The 26330-nt window shown below is 41.3% G+C and overlaps 1 protein-coding gene and 1 non-coding gene across 4 annotated transcripts in view; one reads left to right on the top strand and one right to left on the bottom strand.

Annotated features, from left to right (window-relative positions):
• The window catches only part of VPS13B (vacuolar protein sorting 13 homolog B), a 731003-nt gene that overhangs the window by 397539 nt on the left and 307134 nt on the right, over nucleotides 1-26330 (top strand). For all 3 annotated transcript variants that reach the window (XM_075549441.1, XM_075549440.1, XM_075549439.1), the window contains exon 31: nucleotides 17756-17959. In XM_075549441.1, the coding sequence (XP_075405556.1) occupies nucleotides 17756-17959 (204 nt within the window). The remainder of the gene's footprint in view (nucleotides 1-17755; nucleotides 17960-26330) is intronic.
• LOC142449609 (small nucleolar RNA SNORA31) lies at nucleotides 33-165 on the bottom strand. The gene has a single exon (XR_012784743.1). It is a non-coding gene; the product is annotated as a small nucleolar RNA SNORA31 (small nucleolar RNA).

Genomic DNA, 26330 nt, shown 5'->3' with positions numbered 1-26330 from the left:
GTTTCCAAGACTGTAAATATATTTTTTTTTTGCTATGTACTCCCTCATTCAATCTGGACCCGCCACAAAGACAGACAGAAAGCGCAGGGACTTTGTATTCTTTCGCATCCTAGTGCAGACCAGAAGAACTACGGTCAATTGTCCCAGGTCTATCAGAGGATGCTCGACTGTAAATCTTTACCAGAGCAGCCAGCTTCCTCTCCCTCTCCCTCTCCCTCTCCCTCTCCCTCTCCCTCTCCCTCTCCCTCTCCCTCTCCCTCTTCTCCCTCTCCCTCTCCCTCTCCCTCTTCTCCCTCTCCCTCTCCCCTCCCCCCTCTCCCTCTCTCCCCTCCCCTCCCCTCTCCTCTCCTCTCCTCCCCCCCCCCCCCCCCCCGCCCCTCTCTCTCTCTCTCTCTAGGTCAGACTGTGGGAACGGAATTCCTCTCTTAAAACAGTCGATACTTCGTGACGAGATGGAGTGGGGAACGTGGGCCTGAGGAGAGCTCCAGACCACACAGTAGCTTGTGTTCTTCACTACTCTGACATTCCATTTGGCTTTTTTAATTGAAACGACTATTTCAAAACAATGTACAGAGCAAGAAATGAATGTTCTGTACTCACCACCTACCTGCGTTTTGTGGTTTGCTTTTTTATCTCCGAGCAGATAACACTCGTCATTTGGCTACTCATGATCTCCTTCATAGACGTTGATTGCCGTGTGGTACCCCACTGTATGAATGGGACAGGGGGTCTATCCCCCAGTTGGTGAAGTGCTGAGCAAATGGAGCTGCTCCCCGGGCCCGTGGTTTGAGCCCATCAACTGCTGCTGCAGAACATTGAACCTGTCTGCTCCCCTAAAGACGAAGTCAGAAACGCACAGGGACAGTTAAACTCACTGAGGATTACTATGATTCAGAAGAGATTTGATAGCAATAAGTATTGATGAATCGGCATTTAGGTTAAGATTGTATCTATCATATATAGTGTTAAAATGAATATTCATCTACAGTCTCCTTGAACACATATTCAAGTGACTTCAAAAGGTTCATGGGGAAATGGAATTAAGAGATAGTGGACGATTTTCCATAAACTGTTTGAACTCTCTCCTATAATGACTTGTAGGGCCCTGGTGTCTCATGGAATTGCCTGCGCTGATTGACTGACTGCACATGCCATTCCTGTGCAGTCCAGTCACCACTCATCAGAGGGTCTGAATGTTTATAATTGTGTGCAATTTTAATTCATTTCCAATGGCATATATCACTAGTGACGATTGTATCAGACAACATGGTTCTAGGGTATGTGTATCTAGCAATGGATTTGCTAGACTCCAGGTTATGCATGGACTATGAATGGGTCTATGAGATATCATTAAATTCTTCTCCAAAACAGTTTTCCCAGATCCTTTCCTGCTATCTCAAGAGACACCACTGCTCCACTGCTCAGTCCAGCAAACACTGAGTATTAATAACTATCAAATTGGACTTGACAAGTCTAGGATAGTCTTAGGACTGGATGTGAGTTTAAAGCCATTAGACAAAACCTTATAATTCTATTACTGGAAGATAGGATGCTCAGGTGTAATTAGTTATGCGTAGATTCAAGAGGGTTTCATAAAATTTGTCAGATAACTTTCAGTGTCTTTTGATTCCATTTTTCCATGCCCTTTTAAAATGCCCCTTCTTCATATGTGCCCTGTCCCGTATCTTGTTACATGGGCTCTGTGTTACTATAGGAAGATACAAAGTTGTCTAGCTAGGCCTTAGACTATGTGCTTGCTGCTGATGAAAAGATTCTTTATGGGTACTTTTCTTAGCCCACCATGTGGATTCTGACTCACATCGACACTACAGGACAAAGTAAAACTGCCGCTTTTGTGTTGCTAAGACTTTTACAATCTTTTGGGGAGCATAGAGCCTCCTTTTTCTCCAGCATAGCAGCTGATGGGTTTGAACTGCTGACCTTGAGGTAAGCAGCTATGCCACCGCGGATTTTTCTTAGAGAAACCACATGTATTCCAGTTAGTTTGCATCCTGGGGTATTTTTGTTTTAATATCTATTAAGAGACTTCTGAAATTCTTGGTACATGTATTACAACTTGATGTTTTCTCCTTTACAAATAAACAGAGTTGCTTCATGATTATTTTATTGTTATGTGTGTTAGTCTGGGGAAACTAGAGAAACAAATTCATAGGTACTCATATGTATATAAGAAAGAGCTTTATATACAAGAGCAGTTGAATATTGAGAAAACATCCCAGTGCAGATCAAGTTCATAAGTCCAATATTAGTCCATATGTCTGATACCAATCTATAAATTCCTCTTCAAACGCACTCCGGACATGCTATGATGCCGACTGCTGGAAGATCACAGACCAGTGGGTGGAAGATCTTGTGGATCCAGTGGAGGTATAAGCATCTCAGCACTGGCAGGGGTCTCCACATGTGTCCTTTAGCTTCAGGGCTCTAGTGCAGCTCCATGTGTCTTCTCAACAGGAATGTCTCCCAGGAAGTGTATCCATGTCCTGTCTTCAGTAAGCTTTTCATCTCTGTGGTGCCTCCAAATGAGGTCATCAATCTGCGACCTGATTGACAGACCAGACTCCACCCTCTGCAAGTTGACACCAGATTATGTAGCTACCACATTATGTAAATTTGGGGATATTAACACTTGGTAACACTAGTTGTCTTGGCCAGCCTTGTAATGTTTGTGGGTCTGAGACAACTGTATATTTTATAAACTACATAAAAATATGGTGATTTAAGAGATTTACTTACTACATACCAAATCTAAAGGTTTCTCTCCCTTTAGTTAATTTTCTTAAATCATCTCCTGGCCAGTGAGGTGATGACAACTCATGGTGATCCTATGGGACCGGGTAAAACTGGCCCTGCAAGTTTCTGAGACTGTGACTCTTTTTAGGAATTGAAGGCCCCATCTTTCTTCCTAGAAGCAGCCGGTGGTTTCGAACTTCTGACCTTATGGTTAGCAGCCCAACTGTGTAACCACTATGCAGGAAGAAGAGACCTGACCATCTTCTCTTGAAAAGCTTGCAGCCAGGGACACTCTATGAGACATTTCATCTTTGTCCTGCAGAAGGCACAAAACAACATTCTTACCCTGCAGCTCTCATTCTGTGGAGAGCCAGCACTGCTCTCTGCTAGTGAATCTCTGCCTTTTCTGCTATCAGCCAGGTGTTTAACGAGGGGTCCTCCAGGCCTCCTTATCACAGATAGATGTGGGGTTTGTTTAGTTTTAGTTTGGGACTGGTAATACTTATAATACCTTTATGATAGAAACAAAGGAAAAGTGGTCTGAATTTACAATTAAAAGGGTTTCCAGTCCAGACTCTTGCCATCTACCAGCCTCCTTATGGGAAACACCAGCCATCACGAGGAGTCTGCCTGCTATGCCCATGACTGGTAATTTACTGGGGATGATATATTACCTCAGATAATTTTAAAAGAAGTTCATAGAAACTTTCTAATTAGACCTGGGTATGTCAAATGAAAGCCATGTTACCCACCAAGCTTATCATTTTAATAAATAAAATTTAAAGCTTTGAATAAATAAATATCTGGATAAGAATGAATGTTCACAAAGTTGAAACATAGTGTGAGTGATTAATAAGTTATATAATAGAAGTCAAATTGCAGCCATGGTAGATTTTAACAGGAAAACCCTGAGACAGTATTGCCAAAGATACTATAGGGATCTCGTAAACAAGTAGGTGGTCCACCTTTCTCTAATAAATTCTATTTGTTTATTTTATTGCCATATTAAGAAAACATAACAAATGCAAGGGTTTTATCAAATTTACAGGTAGCCTTTCAAAGTCACCTGTATGGGATTGTAGTAAAGGACGTTGTTACTAAAACCATTCTGGAATCTGAGATATAGGAAGTTGATTTTTATGCCAAGTGCCGGCACATTTTAGAAATCCCAAGGATTTTACGTAAACACACCTGCAATGCATTATTGTAATGTCCTCTAAGAGGGGAAATCCCTCTAATCCCACATTCATTTTCAGTGACCTGTTATGTATTGTTTGACACTAACAGCTATGCAAAGGCGGCCTATGAAGCATACTAATCCCAGTAGTGAACTTTTGCATATTAAGACTACTGAAGAGTAAATAAGAAGGGCACCACTTTACTAGCAGAATAGGGGGAAAGCCCAACCAGACTCTGCCATGGAGTTGATTCTGACCCTTTGGGATACGGTAGAACAGAGTACAACAACCACTGCCTTTCCAAAATGCACGTCTTTATGGGAACACATGGCATCCTCTCTCTCCCACAGAGCAACTGGTGGGTCTGAACCACCAACCTTAAAGTTAGCAGCCCAGTTCTTAGTCCATGGTGCCATGAGGGCTCCCGTTCTGGGAAAGAGATACTTGGGAATACTGTGTTCTATATAGGGCTTTCAAGACTAACTCTTTATGAGAGCTGGCTGCCTCACTTTTCTTCTGCAAGACTGCTGAGTGCTTTGGAACTGCCAACTTCTTGGGTGGCAGCGTAACACTGTATGCTGCACCACCAGGCCTCCTTTGACTTCTTTGGGTTTTCAGTTTCAGTTTCTAAGCAACTTGTGGCTAATATTGTCAACTCTTTCACATCTCGTATCAGTACAGTTGATGATTGGAATATATAGAGAATTTTTAATGTCCTATTAAATTTTACCTTTTTAGTTTTGATGATGTCAATACAAGTATTTTGAGACTGCATACGGGGGTATACAAAAAGAAATGGAATTTTTCTTTTAAAATTATGTATTTAAATTTGTTTTACAAAACAGCCTTATCGCCTTCAAAGCACTCTCCATTACACTTAATACTTTCGTCAAATCTGCGATTCCATTCTTAGAAACATTGTTAAACGCATCTGTTTGCATGGCTGACAGCACCTCCCTCATTCCCCTCTTCTATATCTTCAAACCGCTGTCCTTTCATGTCCCTCTTCATTCATGGAAACAAAAAGAAGTTGTGCAGAGTGACGTCAGGGGAGTAATGTGCCTGGGGCAAGAGAGGCATGCTGTTTTCTGCCCCAAACTGGCGCCCTGAGATGGCTGCGTGAGCACATGCATCATCATGGGGGCACAACCAGTCTCCTGTTGCACACTGTCATGCACATCTTAATAGGAAGCTTGATTCACAGTCCGATCTGGTGGAACAAACTCCAAATGCACTGTGAGTCGGAGTCGACATTTTCATCCATTTGGGAAGTTGACGGAAGTCCAGAGCAAGGTTTGTCATGGATTGACATGTCACCTTTTTTGAAATGAGAAAAACCACTCGTACACTTGAGTTTTCCCACAGCGCTGTTCTTGCAAGCTGTGTTCAACAACAACAACAGTTTCTATGACATTTTTCCCACGGAGGAAACACAATTTCACAGCCACATGCTGTTCTCTTAAATCTGCCATCACACACACACACACACACACACACAAACAAACACACACACCGAGATTCAAGAGAAACTGCTTTTACAAAACATTCGCTGTGATCAGAGAGAAGCTTTCCAGGTGACGCCACTGCACGCCCTCTTGTACATCAAGTTGCTCGCTGCTCATATAGTGGGAGAAATGTGTGCTACGAAAGCTCAGCCAGCAGAACTCTTCTCTGATTTTCTTTAAGTACCCTCATATATTCTCAATTAATTCTCTTTATTCAATGTACCCACTGTTGCCACATGGATTCTGATTCATGGTCACCCTAAATAGAGCTTTTGAGGTTATAAATATTATGAAAACCCAAACCCTTACAACGGAACAAATAGGTAAACATCATGGTAAATGGAGTGAAGATTGAAGTTTTTAAAGATTTCATCTAGGTTGGATTCACAATTGTTGCTTAATGAAGCAGCAATCAAGAGATCAAACAGCATGTTGCATATTGTAAATCTGCTGCATAGCACCTCTAAGTTATTGAAAAGCAAAGATGTTACTTTGAGTAATAAGGTGCTTGCCCCAAACCATGGGATTTTCAGTGGACTGAAGATGAATCAATGCATTTGAATGTGGTGCTAGTGAAGAATATTGAAAGTGCCCTGGGTTGCCTAAAGAACAAGCAATGCTATCTTAGAAGTATCGCCAGAATTCACTTTAGAAGTAAGTGGTGGTGAGACTTGAGCTCATGTACATTGGACATGTAATCAGAGAGAACAGTCCAGGGAAAAGAAGCTTGGTGAAATAGAGGGAGGCTCTCAAGAAGATGGATTGACACAGTGGCTGAAATAATAGGCTCCGGCATAGAGCCACTGTGAGGATGGCACTGAACCGGCAGTGCTGCGTTCTGAGGCTTGTCGTCAGGTTGCTGCAGGTCGGAACTGACTTGAGTGGTAAGTCTTTACAGGAGCTGATGGAATAGCCTCATCTTCATCCCTTGGACTTGCTGGTCCATTTGAATTGATGGTTAGCAATACAATGCTTACCTGACAGCAATTCCACCTTTGTCATCTGAAAATTTGATGACTGATTTATATGAATTAGTTAAAGTGAATGCTGAAACCATTGAATCAACCACATCTTCAGATACATCACTAGAGGCTTGGTTCTAGCTACATATTCTTTGGATCTGATATTAGACCAGCTCTAAATCCATTTCATTATGGTGGTTAACACATATTCCTCATACAGTTAATGTTACTTTCTATTTTAAATACACACAACTTTCCACTAACGAATCAGTTTTGCTCATGATCAGCATCATAAATCAGATTTTTTACAAAACTGAATTTGAATGTCTGCTCCACCATGTCCTAGTGTGTCTCTTCTAATTTCTCTGTGATCACACATAGGTTCTTCAATCACATCAGCAACGTTTGCAAATGCAGGGCCTGCTCAGCTAGTGCATTTCTATAAAACGTTTTCAACGAGGTGAGCATTTGTATAGTCTAATGTATTTTTCGCCTTAGTGTATCGCTTCTTAAATCATCTTACAAGATTCCCATCATTTACCCATTTATAACATGAGCTGTTGAGGATTTATTGGATCAAGTCTGTGACTGATGGGAAAAAATAAACTTCCAAACTCATGTTTTCCTAAACCTAGATTGTGATAATTGGCTTATTTACTTGGCCAATGAGACTATTTTGAAAAGCTTCAAGGAAAAGAAAAATTATAGTCTAATAAAGCTGCCTATCAAAAAAAAGATTTACTTTTGAGAGGAAGGATCTTAAAGTAGATTAAGGAGTTTAAAAGAGATTTAGGTACAGAGAGCAGAAAAAGGAGGGACAGTTGAATGGGTAGGTGTCTCACTAGCAAGTGAAGGAAAGTCTGAGAGTAAACCATGAGGATTATGATTGCAATATCTCTGACATGCACCAAGCAGATAGTGCTTGGCATGGATTAACTCATTTAACCGTCTTAATGGTTATACTTTTCAAATGCAAAGGAAACAATGACACTCTAATTTGCTCAGAGGCAGCAGCCAGCAGGCGGGTGGTAGAGCTGGACTTAGGAATCCAGACAGGCCTCGGATGGCGTCCTCACCGCTCCACTCTGTGGTACTGCTGTGTATCTGGAATGGGTCCTACTTCCCAGAACGATCAGGTGATGCAGTGACTGGAAATCATCCACTGAATCTGGTCGTTAGAAAATCTGTTGGGAACCTATGCCAGGATCATTTCAGAGAGGAGGCAGGGATGGGAGCTGACTGACTATTTCCTCGGGGAGAAAATGAAGGGTGAGGAAGCAGAAATAGTGACAAGGATAAATGCCTTGTTAAAACAACGCGAGAGGAAGGGTAACGGGGTTGAGGGGAGAGAGCCCGTTTCTCTCTTTGTCTTTTACAATGTTAGTAACTTGAATGTGATTTTAATCGACAGCAAAGCAAAAGAATTAATAATGGGAAAAAACGTCCCAAATGGACTGAAAAGAGTATAGAAAAATGTTTGCTATTCGTTTAACTCACATATACCAAAGACTAACCATATGCCAAACCCTGGGCATCCAGGTGGAAAAACAAAAACAAATTGTCACTGACCTAGCCCTCTAGGGTGGAGTGAGTTAACTGAGGTCTTAGCCTTGAAGAAGAGCAGAGAGACCGCCCCTGCTAGCTCCGTGAATTCCTCAGCTCTGTTCATGACAAAGCCTGTGATTCTCAGGTCCTTTCCCCTGCTGCCCGTGTTTAGCTAGCAGAGATTTGATTTCAAGTCGAAGAAGTGAGGTGCTTTCTGAAGCCAGGTGTGGTTTCTAGAACCGTAAGACTGCTGGTTTAGATTTTTAAAATGAAAGGGCATCTCCCTCAGCCCTAGTCCAGACCCACTGAAGCAGAATCTCGAGGGGGTGGGAAGCTGCATTTAACCATGCTCTCGGTGGTTCTGCGCTCTGGAGAGGAGAACCTTTAAGTCATTGATCACGGGACTCAGCGCTCTCAGCCATTACTTTGCTTTCCCTGTTCACTCACGAAATCATGATTCCTTAAGAAAGAGACCTGATGCTAGATATATATGGGAACTTCATCTAATCAAGTCCTATATGCTTTACTTCTTTTTACATTCCTATTTTCTGGCTTGTTTAACATTGTGTAGATCTCAATTGAGCTGTAAGTGAATGGATTTTACTCCTTCAGTGAGCTCTTAGACCTGCCTATTCAGCAGTGAGCGGTAAATGGTTCAACATGAGCTGTTCCTTATGTAAACATACAAAAGGCCTGACCCAGACTAAATCAATTGAAAAAGGAAAACATGAAAGCTATGTTTCCTGTTATGTACTTAAAGTCTTCTTTGGTTCCTTATGATTACATTATTGACCAACTCTTGCAGCCTTCAGTCTATCCCCCTACACCACCTGCTGAACAGTTCAAATGGTATAGGAGGAGAGCTTCGGAAGGGCAAAGCAATTACAATTACAACTCCTACATTTTAGCCAATAAAGCAGCTTTTTGTGTTGAGGGTAGGAAGTTATGGGCATCTTGACTCACCCCCTCTCCTGATTTGAATTGCTAAGAGGTTTTAAAGGCTGTAATAAGGAAGGAATACAAAGTTCACAGAACTTTTAGAAATATGTGAATTTAAGATAAAACTTGGTTTATATTTATATTATCAAACATTTCTAGGAAAAAATTTAATTAGGAATTGAAATGACAACATGGGGTTTTACTTATTGTAAAGTAATTACATTAAAATTGCAAAGCAGATATTGTTAATACCAGGCATTATGGTCTCCACTGCAGTCATAAATTATTTTTATATAATTAGTTGCTAAGTACAGTATCATTCCATTATAATTCTTTGCTCTAATAATTTTCTAATGGTTTCTTATGCTATGGAAACTTGGTGCATTAAATCAAAGCCGCAAGTAAACTATCCTTTCTTTCTTGGCATTGCCATCAGATAACTTTCCTCTCTTACCAGTCCACTTATTTTAAGTTATAAAATGCTGTGCTTAAGGAAAATAGCATGTAAAGTTATAAAAACCACTGACAACCACTATAGCCCTTGTTATATGCAAGGGCTTCAAAAAGTTCATAGAAACATGGAACGAGAAGGAAATGAAACTTTTCCACGGACATTTTGAAGCCCTCTCAGATTCGTCCTGCAAAAGAAAAATCTAGTGCCGTATGGAATGGGAAGTCCATCTTTCAGAAGACGTCTTACGCTCAGACTGCTTAATAGATGTTAATAGCTGGTGCTTAGATGACATTTTGAGTGTGTTTGCCAAATTTAGTATTACAAACAAAGCAAAGTGCACCGAGGACCCTAAATTGTATTCTCTGGATGTAGTTTGAGTGTGTGTCAAGCAGAGGTCCTGGGGCGGCACATTGGCTGCCTCTCAGCAGTTTGAGCCTCGCCAGCAGCCACCTGCAGGAGAGAGGTCTTGAGTTCTGTGAAGGTGCCAGGATGGAATCGACCCCATTGCAAAGGATTTGCTTGTTGTTGCTTTTGCTTTTAAAAATACTAAACAAAACAGAGTGAGTCTAATAGGAAGTTATTAAAGAATAAAAGTTCAAAAATAGTTCAGGTTGAGACAAATACTGAAATGATTTTCAGAATAGAAAATAAATTATGATTGCATAAATAATCTTAATGGTGATTTAACTATTAGGGGGTGTGCTCTAAAATTGATGTGGGGGTGATTGGAGATTGTACAATTCTCTGCAGTATGAATGAATGATTGAGCTATTTAATTATGTGTTATATTAAATTACTTGCCAATAAAACTTTTAAAAAAAAGTAAATCGATGCACCACTTGCGTATTCTTCTGAGTTTAGAGAATTGAAGATGAGTCACAAGGATCATAGCATCAGAAAGGAAAATACAGATTGTATTATTTAAGTTAACCAAGTGAAATTGTACCTTTTGTAAATATTAGCTAATTAATGTAAAAACTCAACCCTTATATTAACCAAACATGATAAATGTCCCTCCTTTATAATTTGTCATCTCAATTTAAATTGTGTACATCAAATGTGCTTGACGCAATGGATTGGATGTATGGATTGTAATAAGAGCTATCACAATAAGATGATTTTAAAAATAATAAAGTGTGTGCATGGGAAATTTTACCTAGAGGAAATTTATTGTACTTTCTTGGGCTCAGTAGCTCTGAAAAACTCACCACCCTTAGGCTGATGCTGACTAGCATTGGCCCTGTAGGACAGGGTGGAACTGCCCCTGTGAGTTTCCAAGACTAACTGACCCTTCTTTCTCCTGTATCTCGAGAGGCTAAGAAAGAGTTGAAGAAAAGCATATGTTTAAAAAAAAATCTACTTTGAATTGGCCTCATTTTCTGTGGTAAGCGTTAGCTCGAGTTAGAGCGCTTGTAGATGGCTGAGACCATGGACCTTAGAAGTTGTGTGGCTTCAGGGCCCCGGAGGTTGAGGAAGTACCGTGGCAGCATGTGGCCTCGTATCCGCACAGCTCTTCTCTTCGGCCTCATGAGTGTGCTTTACCGGACGGGTCTCTCTCCCAGGCCGCTGTTCACTTCTGCTTCCTGTTTCCGGCTGGCCGAGGCGAGACGCACAGCATGGGAGACTGGTTTCCCTATGATTTATCCATGATTTCATGGTGTCCCAAGTTCTGCGCAAGGCCTTTTATAGTTTACCTCACTTAATTTCCATAACTTAGACCGAAACTTGGGTCTTTCTCTTGTCCCCTGACACTACATCGTGTGCTTGGCATTAAAGCACATGGTCTCTGGCAAAGCAAGCTCCTCCGATGAACCGCATCTCTTCCCTCCTAACTGCCGTGTCTAGTACAGGTCTCTTGGCACACTGAGCAGAGCAGCCAATTTAGGCCTAAACCTCATGAAATTAAGGCTTTATTTGTCCCCAGATCTGTATGACCAATCTGTGACTTGAGTAAACATAAGTTAGCTCATTGGAGGAAACGTTATTCAGGAGAGGAGGATATGATTTTGACAAAACTGTTTAAGGCTAGGGATCTTGAAGAATTTCTGAGACCTCTTTTTTTTAAGTTACCGCCATTTTTAATAGTACCGGTCTATAGTTTTAAAATGGAGTGCCAGCCCTTTCCAAATAGAAAAAGAACTTCAAAGATAAATTGTAAGATCTTTGTCTATAAATCTAATATTGTCTTATAATCTGTTTATGCTCTGTAGCCTCATAGTTATATATATACATATATATTATTGCAAATATAGCTTATTTGGTCCCCTTCAGCTCTGCCCCACCAACATGTAGTATGTTTTTCCAAAATGCCCCATGTGTGCTTGAGAAAATATATAGTCTTGTGTGTGCGAACTGTATGTATAGGTATTTGTTTAATGAGGTTTATTTGATGTTTTCAAATACTCTCTATCTTTACTGGATTGTATTCTGGGTTTTCTTGGGTCTTTCCATATAAACTCTCTCCTCAGCTTGTTGGATATGACTTAGCAGAGTTTCTAGGTTACATTTTGGTTTCAGTTTAAGTTCTACATGGTTCTTCTTAAAGTCTGCTTGGCCTCTGCTCATATTTAGGAGACCTTTTGACATTTTTTTGAATAATTAATTTCATGTCTGTTAATCCAGTATCTAAAGTTTCTGAGGGTCTGTTTCTTCTGCCCAGTAATTCTGCTATGTCTTCCTAAAGGTGCTTTTTATTTTGGGGTGGATTGTGAATTATTTGTGTCTTTTACGGAGTCTCTTATTTCATCTAGAACCTAGTCTCTGAATATCCTTTGAAGTCTTGGTTGAAACTGAGTTGACCACAAGAGACGGTGCTTTTGCCTGTCATCTGAGGGTTTTATCTACCTTGGACAAACATCTCCAGATTGAAATTTTTCTCGAAGAATTTGAGGCTTAAATCCACAAATGCTGGTTTATGATTGCAAACTCTTGGAGGTTTTTAAGCTTTTAAAAATTCTTTCTGCCCATTATAAAAATACATGCCACCTTGTCCTTTTCTGCGCGTGTGTTAAAAGGGCTGTTTTTAATTATTTTTTCACCAAATGCTTTCTGATAGTACAGTTTGAAATCTACCCTCCTAACATGGTCTTTAGTGATGCCTGATAGGTCCTGGGTCTCCTGTTAGATTCTTCCTGATCTTTGTCCCTTTGATATAGTTTTGAAGGAGACTGGTGGCACAGTGGGTTAATGGTTGGGCTGCTATCCACAAGGTTGGCAGTAGATTTTGAGTTTACAAAAAAAAAAAAAGATTTTGAGTTTACGAATCCAAAAGAGCATTTCTCCTCTCCTCTTCTGTAGGGTCATTGTGTGTGTGTGAATGGGCTCAAATACAGGGGTTTGCTTTGGTGCATTTAGGAGAGCAGAAAGTCACTCTTCACAGGCTTTGTTAGGAAGCTGGCTGGTGCTTGTTTATCAGGGTTTTTGGTTTCATGTGGTTTGCGGGAATCTGTGGCTTCTGTTCTTAGGCGTGCACTCTGGGATGTTTAAAAGTAACCCCCCCCACCCCCCACAAATAGTATGGTTGTTTAGTTATTAGGTTCAATCAAGGTTTCTACTGAACTGTATTTTGGAAACAAGCGTCCTTGACAATGTTAAAGGACATTTCTCTTTGTGGAGAGTGGGCTGTGGAAGTTACAGATCGCATGTCAATTTGAGGGTATTCAGAGTGAAGGGCTGGAGTCTAATCTGTCAATCAGGTTGTAGCCTGGTGATGTCTCCTTGTGGAGATGACCTTCTCCTGAGGATCCTGGGAACATAAAAATACCATGACATCTTAGTCTAGATACTCTAGAAAAGCAAAATCAGTGGACCTTATATGTATAGATAGAGATAGATTTTGTCTCAGCGAAATGGCTCACATGATTGTAGTGGCTGGTAACGCCCAAGTCTCTTAATCAGACATCAGCCTGGAGGCTCCCTCTAACTCATGTAGTATAACATCAGCAGGTTAGCTAGCAGGCTGCTGGCTCGCAGACTGTGGAGGTTTTTGGATCTCAAGATTATCAAGCTTTCAGGCAGGCTGCTAACTCAAGCTCCAAGAACCAGAGGTTAGATGGTAACAGGATAAACAGAGGATCCAGAATAAGCAAAAAAGCGAAGCGGTTTGCCAGAATGTTTATATATGTATATATTGCAAACCACACCCTGAGGAAACTCCCTTTCAACTGATTGGCAGCTCATCACATATTTTATCTCGTAAATGATTGCATGATAGCAAATAGCATGAAGTTGATGAAATGACTTCAGATAGCGTGAAGGATGACTACATCATTACGTAACTGACAGATTCTCTCGTAACTGTCAAATTACTGAGAATCCAGGTCCACCCAGAATGACATACAACTGAACTGTCATGCATAGCTTGCATCAGATGCACCTTGGTGACAGCCTGGCGCTTAGACATTTCGAAAAGGTCTGCTCTTGCGGCACAGTTGTCCAGTGTGATCGGCCTGGCTGCGTGGTTGCTGTTTCCAGGGCCATTCATTGTGAGTCCGAGTACAATGAATCATCGACAACCTCCACATTTTCTCGGCTTATTTTGTTTATGTTGCTCATTGCTCCAGTAGTGGGAATTATTGTTTTCATTAGGTTGATTTGTGAACCAGCCTGAAAGCTGTAATTCTGAGTCCTGCCAGTGTTTCAGGTTCTCTCTGCTTCCAGCAAGCAAGGTTGTGTCACTACTAGAGTCCACGTTATCAAATCATATCCTCCACTCTTGATGCTGTGTTCTCTTTCATATAGGGCACTCTCTTATTTTTAAAATTTTGTTTCTTTTTAAATTAAAACATCATTTCATTGGGGACTCGTACAATGCATAACAATCCATACATCAATTGTATCAAGCATATTTGTGCATAAGTTGTCATCATTCTGTTCCAGACATTTACTTTCTATTGAGCTCTTGGTATCAGCTCTTCTTTTTTCCCTCTCCCCTCACCCACCCTCATGACCTCTTGATAAATTATAAATTACTATTTTCATATCTTATACCGACCACTGTCTCCCTTCCCCCATGGTTTCCATTGTTCATTCCCCTGGAGGGTGTATATGGTTATGTGTCCATCTTTGCGATCAGTTCCCCCTTCCTGCCCTCCTCTCCCCAGTTTCCCTCCACCATTAGTCCAGCCTCTGAGATGGTGTGCTCAGATACAGATTACGTCTGGTGAAAGGATACAGCCCTGGCACACACCGTCTTTATTTGAACTGTACCGTAGCCCCATGGTCTCTTCAAATGATTGCCTTTTGGTCAAAGTACAGCTTCGGAATGACACAGTTAAGTTTTCTAGGCACCTATTCTTCTCAATGTTTTCCACAATGTGTTTTGAGATTCATAGTCAAGTGTCGTTTATGAACAGAAGTGAATATTGCTCTGATACTCTCTGTTTTCAGCCAAGATCCATTTGACATCAGCAATGATAATGCTCATTCCACGTCTTCTGAATCCAGCTTGACTTTCAGGCATTTCCCTGTCAGGGTACTGCTGCATCTGTTTTAAATTATTTCCTACAAAATTATACTTACGTGTGCTATTAATGATACTGGCTCATCATTTCTGCAGCCTGTTTTATCATCTTTCTTTGGAGTGTGCAACTCTTCCAGTTGGTTAGCCAGGGAGCTGTCAAACAGATTTCACGGCAGAGGTGAATGAGCACTTCCACACGGCATCCGTTTCTTAAACATCTCCATTCGTGCCCCGTCAGTTCCTAGAGCCTTGTTTATCACCTGTGCTTTCAGCGCAGCTTCCGCTGCTTCTTGCTGTAAGTTCTTGAGGCGATGCTGCCTCTTGAGAAAGTTGAGCATCAACCAGCTCTTGGTGCTGTACTGTGACTCCCTGTGTGTTGCTTCCGTGTCTCCTGCGCCATTCAATATTGTTAAATAGAGTCCTACAGGATTGCAACTCCAAGCTTTCAGATTTTCTTCACTTATTTCACCTGAGCTTTTTCTTCCTTTTGGTTTTCTGACTTTAGATCTTGGCACATGTCATGATAATCCTTTACTTTGTTTTTTTCCAACTGTCCTTTGAAGTTTCTGTTTATTAGCGAGTGCTAGGGGATCTTCTGGCGTTGCCGTTGGTCTTTTCTTTACGGTCTTTTTAATGGCCTTTTGGCTTTTTCTCCATGCACTATGCCCTCGATGCTCTCACATCTCATCTGGTTTTTGAGCATTAGTACTCAATGTGGCAGATCTATTTTGAGAGTGTCCCTAAATTCAGGTGGTACACACTCAGTGTAATTGACTCTTCTGGACTTGTTAAAAACAATTTTTTTTCAGCTTCAACTTGAACTTGCTTTTGATAGTCTCCTTCACAGTCAACCCCTGACCTTGCTCTGACTGTTGACATTGAGCTTTTACATCATCTCTCCCACACATGGAGTTGATTTGATTCATGTGTTTTCTGTCTAGTGTGGTCCATGTGCATACTTGCTATTTATATTTTGGGGAAAGAAGTATTTCCAGCAAATATTTCATTGGCTTTGCAAAGATCTATCACGCAATAGCTGGTATAGTTTCTCTTTAGGCCATATTTGTCAATTGAGTATCCTTTATTTCCACTTTTACTTCTAAACACCAGTAATGATCAACGCATCTTGATTGCCTGTTTGATCAGTTGCAAACTACAGAAGCTGGCACAAAATAAACCAAATGCAGTCAGTTTCATCTTTGGCATTCGTGGTGACTGTAGGCATTTGACTGAGTGGTGGTCTTTGTAGGTGTACAGGTAACTACTAACCTGTCACTGGAGCGTTGCCATTAGGTCCAGCCTTGGACATGGCCTTGTTGACTGAATCTGGCACCCGTCCTCCTCCTTCTCTCCTTCTTGCCATAGACCATAGGATTTCCCACTCAAAATGCCCAGGACCAGTCCATTCCCACTCCTCAGGCATAGCTTATCTATCTTAGGTGTTCAGTTTCATTTTTGGCAACCTACAAGTTTCAAGATTCATGCTTTGTCCACTCCATCTTTTCATTATTTAGGCGAGTTTGCAGTTCTCATTTTGATGGTGCCACACCAGTAAGTGGAAGTCCAGCAAGCTTTGCTCTGTTCACATCATGGAAGCCAGCTCCACTTTGAGGACGCAGCTCTTCCCTGGGTGTATTCTGAATGCCTTTGTACCCGAGAGACTCATCTTGCAGTAGTATAATCATATCAGACAGTGGTCCACTGCTAGTGATAAATTTTCACTGGTTATTATTTTTTAAGTCATCTTATTGGGGGCTCATACAACTCTTATCACAATCCCTCCATCCTTCCATTGTGTCAAGCACATTGTACATTTGTTGCCATCATCATTCTCAAAACATTTCCTTTCTACTTGAGCCCTTGGTATCAGCTTCTTGTTTATCAGCTTCTCTCCCCCACCCTCCCTCCCTCATAAACCCTTGATAATTTATAAATTATTATTTTTCATGTCTCATACTGACTGATGTCTCCCTTTACCCACTTTTCGGTTGTCCCTCCCCCTGGGAGGGAGTTATAGGTAAATCATTATGATCGGTTCCTTCCTCCCCCCCCCCCCCTACCTTCCCCTTCCCCTCCTGGTATCGCTACTCTCAATATTGGTCCTGAGGGGTTTCTCTGGTTATTTTTTTGTTTTTAAAGAAGTAGATCCCCCGTTTCTTTTTTTCAAGTGGCTCTTGAAGCTCTACTGAGATCTGTCCACCATGGGTAACCCTCCTGGTAGCTAAAATATGGACATCTCATCTCCCAGCATCACAGGCTAGTGTGGCATGATACACTGACAGATCAATGGTGCGTAATAAAATGGGCGTTTCTTTATTAGAAAGAAAAAGACCCAAATAAACAAAGGCAGAAGCAGGGAAGTGAAAATATAAATGAACAGAACTCCTCCACCAAACTTTTCTATTAATGAAATGGAACAAAGTTCTATAGAAGGCCATCCATTAACATTTAAATTTAAAAAAACCCTTCATTTCAGTTGTGATTTTGTCATATACTAACTTTGTCCAAGTCTTTCAACCCTCCTGAATTATTTTGTCTTTGGTAAAAATAGAGATAGTTGTAAAACCTTACAGAACCTCAAGGATTGAAGTAAATTATTGGATAACACAGCCCATTGCCAGAAATAGTGCAAGAAATTATGTTGTTCTAAGTGATAGCTTTCAAATGTACTTCCAATACAAAAATATGTGGAAAGTTTCAAATTCCTATATTGTAGATATATTTGTCTACTGTGCTAATCTGTAATTCAAAGGAAAAAATACTTTACTATTGAATAATATAAACATGTTTGTGTTGTTTATTTACCTTTTTTACCATTTTATTGTCTTTATGGTTTTCATTTTTCAATATTTTTTCTGACATATAAGTCACAAACTGTACAATTCAGTAGTTCAGGCATATCAAGAAGAGCTGTCTAACCATCCCCACAATCAATCAGTTTTTCACTGTCATTGCAGGAGAGCCTTAAATTTAGGAATTCTTCGAGATCCGGGTTCAGAAATCGAAGATCGACAGTATCAAATCGACCTGCAGTCTATCAGCATCGGTACTGCACAGTGGGATCAGCTGAAACCCGAGAAGGAAACAGGCACAGGAGGGGCCCTGACGGAGAGTGAAAGAAATTCTCAGAATCCCGCCCTTGAGTGGAATATGGACAGCAGGTAGGAAACGACTGAGAGAATGCCTGTCCTTCCTAACATGCCATAGCTACAAGAACGGGGGTGACTGCACTGGGGTGGTATTCGTCTGCCTTTCAGTGCAAACAAAAAGCAAGATTTTATCATTTTAGCTTATGATTTTGCTTGCTAACCGGCTCGCCTTACCATTGTTAAAACAGCGACAGCAAACTCATTGCGATCTAGTCTGTTTTGACAGTAGTGACCCTATTATTAGAAATTTGAGATTATCTCAACAATTCCTTAACAGACTTGTTTCTTAAAAGCTTGCTGTTTGGTAAAGAATCTATATCTATGTCAAACTAAAAAGTAACCTCTACATTTTATACTAGAATTAGCCTATGGCTAGGGTTCACTGGATTTTTAAAAAATCCCACTGTAATGATAAAGGGAGAAATAACAACTACTTTTTGCAGGTGTTCATTACGTTAGTGTATGGGACAAAAAATAGGCTTATGGTGCCGGGCTGGGTTTTTTTTTTTGGGGGGGGGGGGGGTTGTTTTTTTGAGACACAACTAAGACATTTTTATTGTTTTTAAATGTCAGATTTAAAAATCTTAGATACTTTAACAATCCATATTTCAATTAGATCAATCATAATATTACAAATGCTACCACCATCCGTTTCATTACAATTTCTTTCTTCTTGACCTCTGATATCAGCACCCCTTTATCCCTTTTCTTCCCCATCCAAGGGTTATCTATCTTGGTTTTCATCCGTCGATTGCTCTTAATTCTACAAATGAACATGCGCAGGCCTAATAAAATCAGTGAGGGGAAACAAAGACGAAAGTAGTAAGGGGAGCTAATATTAAGGAATTAGGGGATAGTAATCAGTGTCATCAGTGCTATACTGCTCCCTGGATTTATCATCCCGTTTGTGGCCCTTTTGTGAGGCACTGTCCAATTACCTTACAGGTGGGTTTTAGGTTGCCACTTTGTCCACGCTTTTTACGTCATTTTGATTGCTTGTTTTTGAGCTTCTGATACCTATTCCCGTCGACACCTCATGATCATACAGGCTGGTGTGCTGCTTCCATGTGAGCTGCGTTGATTCCCTGCTAGATGACCACTTATGTAACTTCAAGCCTTTAAGATCCCAGATGCTATGTCTTTTAATATCCGGGTGCCGGGTTGTATTTTTTTGATCCACCATAGTTAAAGGTATAGGGAACATTGGTCATGCAATGTTTAAAGGCTGCTAATGAGAAGGTTGGTAGTTCAAACCCACCAGCCACTCCATGGGAGAAAGATGTTTCTGTAAAGATTAGAACCTTGTTAACCAGATGGGGCCTATCTACTTTTCCCTATAAATATGTGAGTAGGAATCCACTCAGTGACCATGGATTTGATAACTAAAAGCAGCTGTGTTCACAGGAAACTTTAATCTTGAGTGTAAACTTAAGACTTGTAGAGCCACTGCCAGGTAAATAGAACGTGTGCAAGACCAGAGTCTAGAGACAAGCAGCCCATTGCCATCAAGGTAATTCTGACTTTCACAGACCGTATGGGGTCTGTTTGACTTTTTAGAAGTGAGACTGCACCTGCCTCATGGAGTTTCCAAGACTCGAATCTTCACAGGAGACAGTTTGTCTTACAGGAGGGCTGGTGGGTGTGAACTGCTAACCTTTTGAAGAGCAGCCAAGGTCTTAAAGATGACGGCAGTAGACATTAAAGATACTTTTGTATTGTAAAACTGGAGGGCTTTATGATTTTAAGAAGTGTTCTTTTCATCTGTACTTCTATTTATGAGGTAGAATGAATCAATAACATCTGCTATTTGTGTAACATCATCGTGTCACAGTGATTGATTTCTTTGAAGGCTCTTGTGCAGACTCTGTTGTATGCCTTTCGCAAAGCTGATTGCTCCAGTTCTTCCCTTTACCATCAAAACGTTGTCTATGCCTAACAGTAATAAGCAAATTTACACAATATTCGTTGCTTAATCTAATTTATTAAAATTCATTCCCCCCAATAAACCATAGGATAAGCACTCTCATTTTCCCTGTTTATACTTGAGGAAACTGACAACTAGACAAATAAGTAATTTTGGAGAACAAATAGTCACTGACGGTCTCTGTCCTTCACATGACCTTATAAAACTCTTAGAAAAGCGTGTTGGGTAACTTCACTTGTCCTGCTTACACTGAGTGCTTTCAGGGTTCTGGAGGTGATGATACAGTCACTTGCCATTAGGCCGTTTATTGTGGTCCTATCTGTGCCTGGAGCCCGCCTAGCCACGGTGTCCCTGGTCTAACCCCTCCTCTGCACAGGTCTCCCAGTAGACATCTAGTAAGTTTTACCTTGTTCCCACAAGACCAGGTTAGGTTTGTTCCTTCTGTGCGATTGTATAACTTAATAGAATCCATTTGTCTATATACTTGCTTGGATCTTTAGTACAATTTTCATGACCAATCCTGTTCTTTGATTTATCCCCAACACCTACCACTGTCATGGTATCTCAAAAAAACCCAAACAAAAACAAAACAAAAAAATACCCTCACTGCTATCCTGTCGATTCTGACTCATAGTGACCCCACTGGACAGAAAAGAACTGCATTTGTGAGTGTCTGTGTTTGTAAATCTTTTTGGGAGTAGAAAGTTTTATCAGTCTCCTGGGGAGTGACTGGTGGAATTGAACTACAGACCTTGTGGCCATAACCCATTGGCTCAATAATGAATAGAGCTCCTTATAAAATGCAATTTTATAATTCTCTATTGAGAAGCATATGAACATGAGTGTCCCCTGAGAAAGGATGTAACTTTGGGCAAAGAGCACTCTCTGGCCAGCCAAGAGAAGTTTCCTCAGAGAAACGAAATTGTTGAGCCAATACCAGGCACCATCCCTGGCATCTGGGGAACTAAGTGTTTTGATCATTGTGTCTCAGACAATACTAGCTAAATTTTTGTTTAGGTGCTAATATTTGTTGCAGTGGTTACACAGAACTCACAGACATTGTTGATGATTATAGGGGCTATTAAAGAAATTAATAGGAGCTCTGGTGATGTAGTGGTTACATGTTGGGCTTCTAGCCTCATGGTTGGCAGTTCAAAACCACCAGCAGCTCCAGGGGCAAAAGTCTGGGCTTTCTACTCCTGCAAACAGTTACAGTCTCACAAACCCATAGAGGGCTAGGCTACTCTGAGTCAGTATGGAGTTACCATGGCAGTGAGTTTGGGGGTTCTTTGTAGAAAGGAGATTAACAGATTGTAATGTGAGTGAGAAATGCTCAGGGTACAGTTGTGCTTCATGACATGTTACAAAGTTCTTTCAAGGCTGTTAATCAATACCCAAAGAGCATCCGCTCCATGGTAAGTCTCCACCCAAAGGCATTCAGCTCAAATCCCATGGGTCAGCAAACCCAGCTCCCCAAATTAAGTATACACGTCACCTCTCTCCAGTAAGCCACAACCAGCAGGCACTTGCGTCCACTTCTGCGGATCAGCAAGCCCAGACTCTGGAGTTAAGTTCCCAGAGGCGTCCCACTCCACAAGCCAGCTTCATAGCCCGAAGCATTCAGCATCGTTTGCTTCATGTGCTATTATCTCTAAATCTCCTCACATGATAGCAGACAGCATCAAGTCCCTCATTTCTCTCAACACAGTTTCAGGTTTAGGCAGTGCCAACTTAAAAACAAACCGAAACAAAAACACTGTACAGGCCATCACGTTTTAAAACTTCACAAGTGCTACCATGAACAAAGAAGACAAGTCTAAGCTTCTAGGAAACGTGATAGCCATCTAGACGTAAACCTTTTATGTATCTCTTATTCATGATTTAGTTAACAAGGACTGATGGCTTAGTGGTTACAAGTTGGGCTGCTAACCATAAGTTGGAAATCACCCGCCACTCCTGGGGAGTAAGAGGGACATAGCCTGGGACACTCACAGGAGCAGTAGTTCTGCCTTGTCCTGTACAGTCGCTATGAGTCCGCACGACCTCATGGCAGTGAGTGTTTGGTTTGACTCAAGTCCCCATTCATGTCATGGAACAGCTTTTACTTTGGAGAGGCAAACTTGAGTAGTTTCAAATAGAACCCAATCTTTCAAGGGCCAACATCCAATTGAAGAGATATTACTAGTTAATTACTACTCAATGCGGGGTGGAAAGTATCCAGTTAGGATACTTAGGAAAGCCACATTAGCATCAGGCTAGCCCAACCCATGTTGATAAGAAGATCTCAGGCTAACAGGCGCCTAAGCAAAGCAGTAGATTCTTCTGTACAGAGTGGAGATGTTCAGTAGGCAGGAACAGTTGATTCACTGCGCTCGTGGGAGGTCCGGGACAGTTTCTCAGCGACCTCAGCTTCTGAGCTTGCTTCCCCTGAGCGGCAGGGAAGCGGAGAGGGGCCTTCTGAGCTGAGGAAGCAATATTTTTCCCAAGGAAAGATATAAGGGAGTAGCATGATTTATTCACTACTGCATAGCCAGCATCCAGTATCACGCTTGGCACATACTAGGTATTTCAAAAAGGTTTGAGCGAGTGAGTGGAAGAAAGATTTGTCAAGTGATTATGTGGCGCTTACCAGCCCGGTGATTGCACACGCTGTTGAGAGATCCTGATTCAAATGGAGCCGAGAGTGTGGGATGGGAGGTCGCATGCCTCAGACGATTAATCCTGATAAGCAGGGCTTTAATATAATGCTGTGTCTGGCTTTGGACAGGTATTGGAGATGTCTTTTGAAAGATTCCTGGTGAAGAATATTTTGCTTTCTCCCCTGGCGAACCTTTATAATGATTTTCGTTCACGCAATGTTCTCATGAACACATCCCTCAAATTGTGTCTTTAATCGTGCTGAGTGTCTGTGTGTATTCTGAGAAGAGTGTAGGAGGGAAGTTAAGTGTAGCTAATCATCAAATTGTAAACAAGGATTTCTTCCACTTCTAAAACCATAATTTTTCAGCTGAAGGAATTACGTCAGTCATAGTGCATTCAGGGAAGTATAATGACTGAGAATGGATTTATTTTAGGACTAAGACCTTACCCAGTTGTGGAAGAAACTGAAGACACACGAGTCTGAAAGAAGGGGTTGGTCGACCAGGAGCAAGTCACTAACTGAGCTCCCTTTGTAAAGATACTGTGGAGCTTGAGAGGGAAGATGGGGAGCCAGGCAGGTCCAGCTGCCGGAAGAGGACCCCGGGGAGGCTGGGAGGAGCAGCTAGGGGAGGCTGGGCCTTCTGCCTGGGGTTGGGCCAGGCATTGCTGTTGGTCAGCTGGAGCAACGGTCAGAGCACAAAGCCGGTCACAGAGCAGGGACAGTGAGGCCAAGCGGGAAACGGCTGCCCTCTCGGAATTAGCTTCTCTCTAGCTTTCCTCCACAACAATCTCCGAGAACACTGCCTCTTGTTGCTCTTCCACCTTCCGAATCGCACACCGGTTTCTCCTTTGGCAAAGCAGACCCCGAAGCATTCTTAGCAAGTTGTCACAGAGCAAAATCCGTACTGCAAACAGAAGTGTGAAGAGGTTCTGTGGCTTGGCCAATGCCACTTTGTGCCAGCACCACGTCCAGAAGCCTGCTTCCTTTCTCTCAGTAAGCTGCTCTCCAGCTCGCCGACCTGACCTCTTACACTGGCACTGAAGCTCATGGCTAGCGAACCACATTTTTTCTCTTCTCCCCTAGCAACCCGTTTTGCGACATCTGGGTTTATTTTGTAATCTGAGAAAATGAAGTGCTGAGACCAAAAATAACCTGGACGGCTGTCCGCCGTGTGCAGGTTGGCTCCCAGCTTGTCCCGTTCACGTCACCGTTGTTTTACACGGTGATTAGTGCTGCGGGGGCTTGGGGTGGACAGTTTATCTTGTGATTTCTTGAGAAGGCCATGAAGTCTTAATTCCCCAACTTACTAATGATACAGTTTCCTTGTTGGGAATGCTTAAAGACATAGTTTGAATAGGCCTTGCCAAAGATACTTGAAGAAGGAAGACAGTTTGAATCGACTTTGAAAAATACATTTGAAAATTAAATGATTTAATCGTCCCCATAATACTGATTTATTCTTGTCACTCTCTTTCTTATTTCCTAGGAAAATCTGTCTTTTAAACTTGATTATCTGAAACAATTGAAGCATATTTGATTTTTAAGTATTTTAATACATACATGATATTTGATTTTTTCCTACACATAGGATTTTTAAGGAATTGTTGGTACTGTTTTCCTGTTCGTGTTACCCTTCCAGGAGACTGCAACGCTTGGTGACCTTATCTGACAGGGTAGCACTGCCTGGGGAGTTTCCTGGACTGTGATCTTCATGGAAGCCGTTACCCAGTCTTTCTTCCACAGCCACTGGTGGGGAGTGGGCCCGGGGGCGTTTGATGCACTGACTTTGGGGTTGGCAGCTGTGTGCTCAGCCATTGCATGAGGGGATTTCCTTTCTGAACCATTCAAATTCAGTCCTGCAGGTCACGCGATTGATGGGTGATGTTGAATATGTAGAGGTATGACTTTGCGCTAACATCAAGGTCCCTGGAACACTCATTAGTGACCTGGTTTTTCAGAGATTGTTATTATTCCGTATATCTCTACCTGACTAGGAAGTCTGGTCTTTTTTATGATTTTGACTTTTGTTCCACAATTTTCGCCCACGTGCCCCCACTTACTGCCCTCAAGTGGTTTGACTCCTAGTGTGAAAACCTGTGGTTTTTCTCAGACTATAACTCATGACAGGTGTAGAAAACCGTGTCTTTCTCCGTCAGAGAGGTGGGTGGTTTTGAATTGCTGTCCTTGTGATCAGCAACCCAGTGCGTAACCCATTCCACCACCAGGGCTCCCTCTCTATGTAGGATTTTTAAAGGTGATCCTTTTCAGAGTAGTGAATAGTGATGGCTGGCTATCATCTAGTTCTTCTGGTCTCCAAGTTGTGGGGACTGATGTTGTCATAGTCCATAGTGTACCATTGCGCAATCCCACTAGTAGTTTAGGAACGGTTCAATCTCTTTGCATCCTCGCCAGCACATGTGTGTTCTGCCCCCACCCCCACCCCTTCGCTGTTTGTTGCAGTAAGATGATATCTCATCGCTGCTTTCATTTGCATCTGCTTCATTTATGCTAACCATCATGAACATTTCTTCATATATTTGTTGTCCACTAAATTTCTTCTTGCTAATGAACATTTTTTTTCTTTTTTTACATTTTATTAGGGGCTCATACAACTCTTATCACAATCCACACATATGCATACATCAGTTGTATAAAGCACATCCGTACATTCTTTGCCCTAATCACTCTCAAAGCATTTGCTCTCCACTTAAGCCCTCTGCATCAGGTCCTCTTTTTTTTTCCCTCCCTCCCTGCTCCCCCCTTCCTCATGAGCCCTTGATAATCCACTGATTGTTATTTTGTCATATTTTGCCCTATCCGGAGTCTCCCATGAGTTCTATTTTTCCTCTTGCTAATAAAGAATTTGCATCTGGAAAATAAGATTTATAATGCTCTCTTCTTTACAAAATCTTGATCAATGCTCTAGTCTTTCATTCCTCCATGAAGTTTATTTTGGAGTTTTTTCTTGGAAAAAATCTATGAAATAGAATTGGATGCAGAGTTCAAAATTACAGCTATAAAAACTGGAAACTACAGCCAGAGCTATTATCCCAGTGACCATCTCATAAATGTGTTTTATTTTAACATAGGTATGCTTATATGATAATCCATTTTATGTTACAACAAGTCAAAAATTTGAAAAAGAAACTTTTATTTATCAAATTAATCTTTTTATTTCCACTGAACGTTGAAGAATCGGTTTTCTTCTGATGTGAAGAAATGTTCCAGACAAGCTTTGCATCTGCCTTAGAGCAGACGCCCCAAAGCTATCAAAGGACTCTGATGACGTTCATGTAAATGGCTCGAGATGGGGGTTCCTAGACCTCACTTAGAAATTGGCATCCCTTTCCAAATCTACGTGGGGATTTTCTCACATTTTACATTTTCCAATGAAATCTATTTCTTTCAATAAGTTCTCATGCCAAGATAGTTGTTCTTCCGTGTTTCTGATGGACAGATGTTTTTTCTGGCCCTTGCGAGACCCCAGTTGTACTTAAGCAGCTTATTTCAAACGCCTTGTGTATCAAGGATCTAAGGATTAGCTGTTAACTCAGTGTGGCCATTAAAAATCTAATCCCCTTGTTTATTGAGAGAGGCAACGAACCTAGGTCACGGAAAACATCATGAATACTTTTACCATTGGGATTTACTTTGGTATTTTGAGCCTCAGCGCGTTATTCATTAAACTATTGCCAAGAACATGATTCTTTTACTTGTTTCTCTAAGGTTTTCCTTTTGTTTCTTTTGAATTTGTCCTTGAAAATACTGGGATACAATTTGTTTTTCTTTTTATCATCTCGTTGTGTTTTAGGTGAATG

Source organism: Tenrec ecaudatus, chromosome 5, assembly GCF_050624435.1.
Source record: "Tenrec ecaudatus isolate mTenEca1 chromosome 5, mTenEca1.hap1, whole genome shotgun sequence".
Classification (NCBI taxonomy): Eukaryota; Metazoa; Chordata; class Mammalia; order Afrosoricida; family Tenrecidae; genus Tenrec; species Tenrec ecaudatus.
Note: the sequence above shows the minus strand (reverse complement) of the source record. Positions and strands in the feature narration are given on the sequence as shown.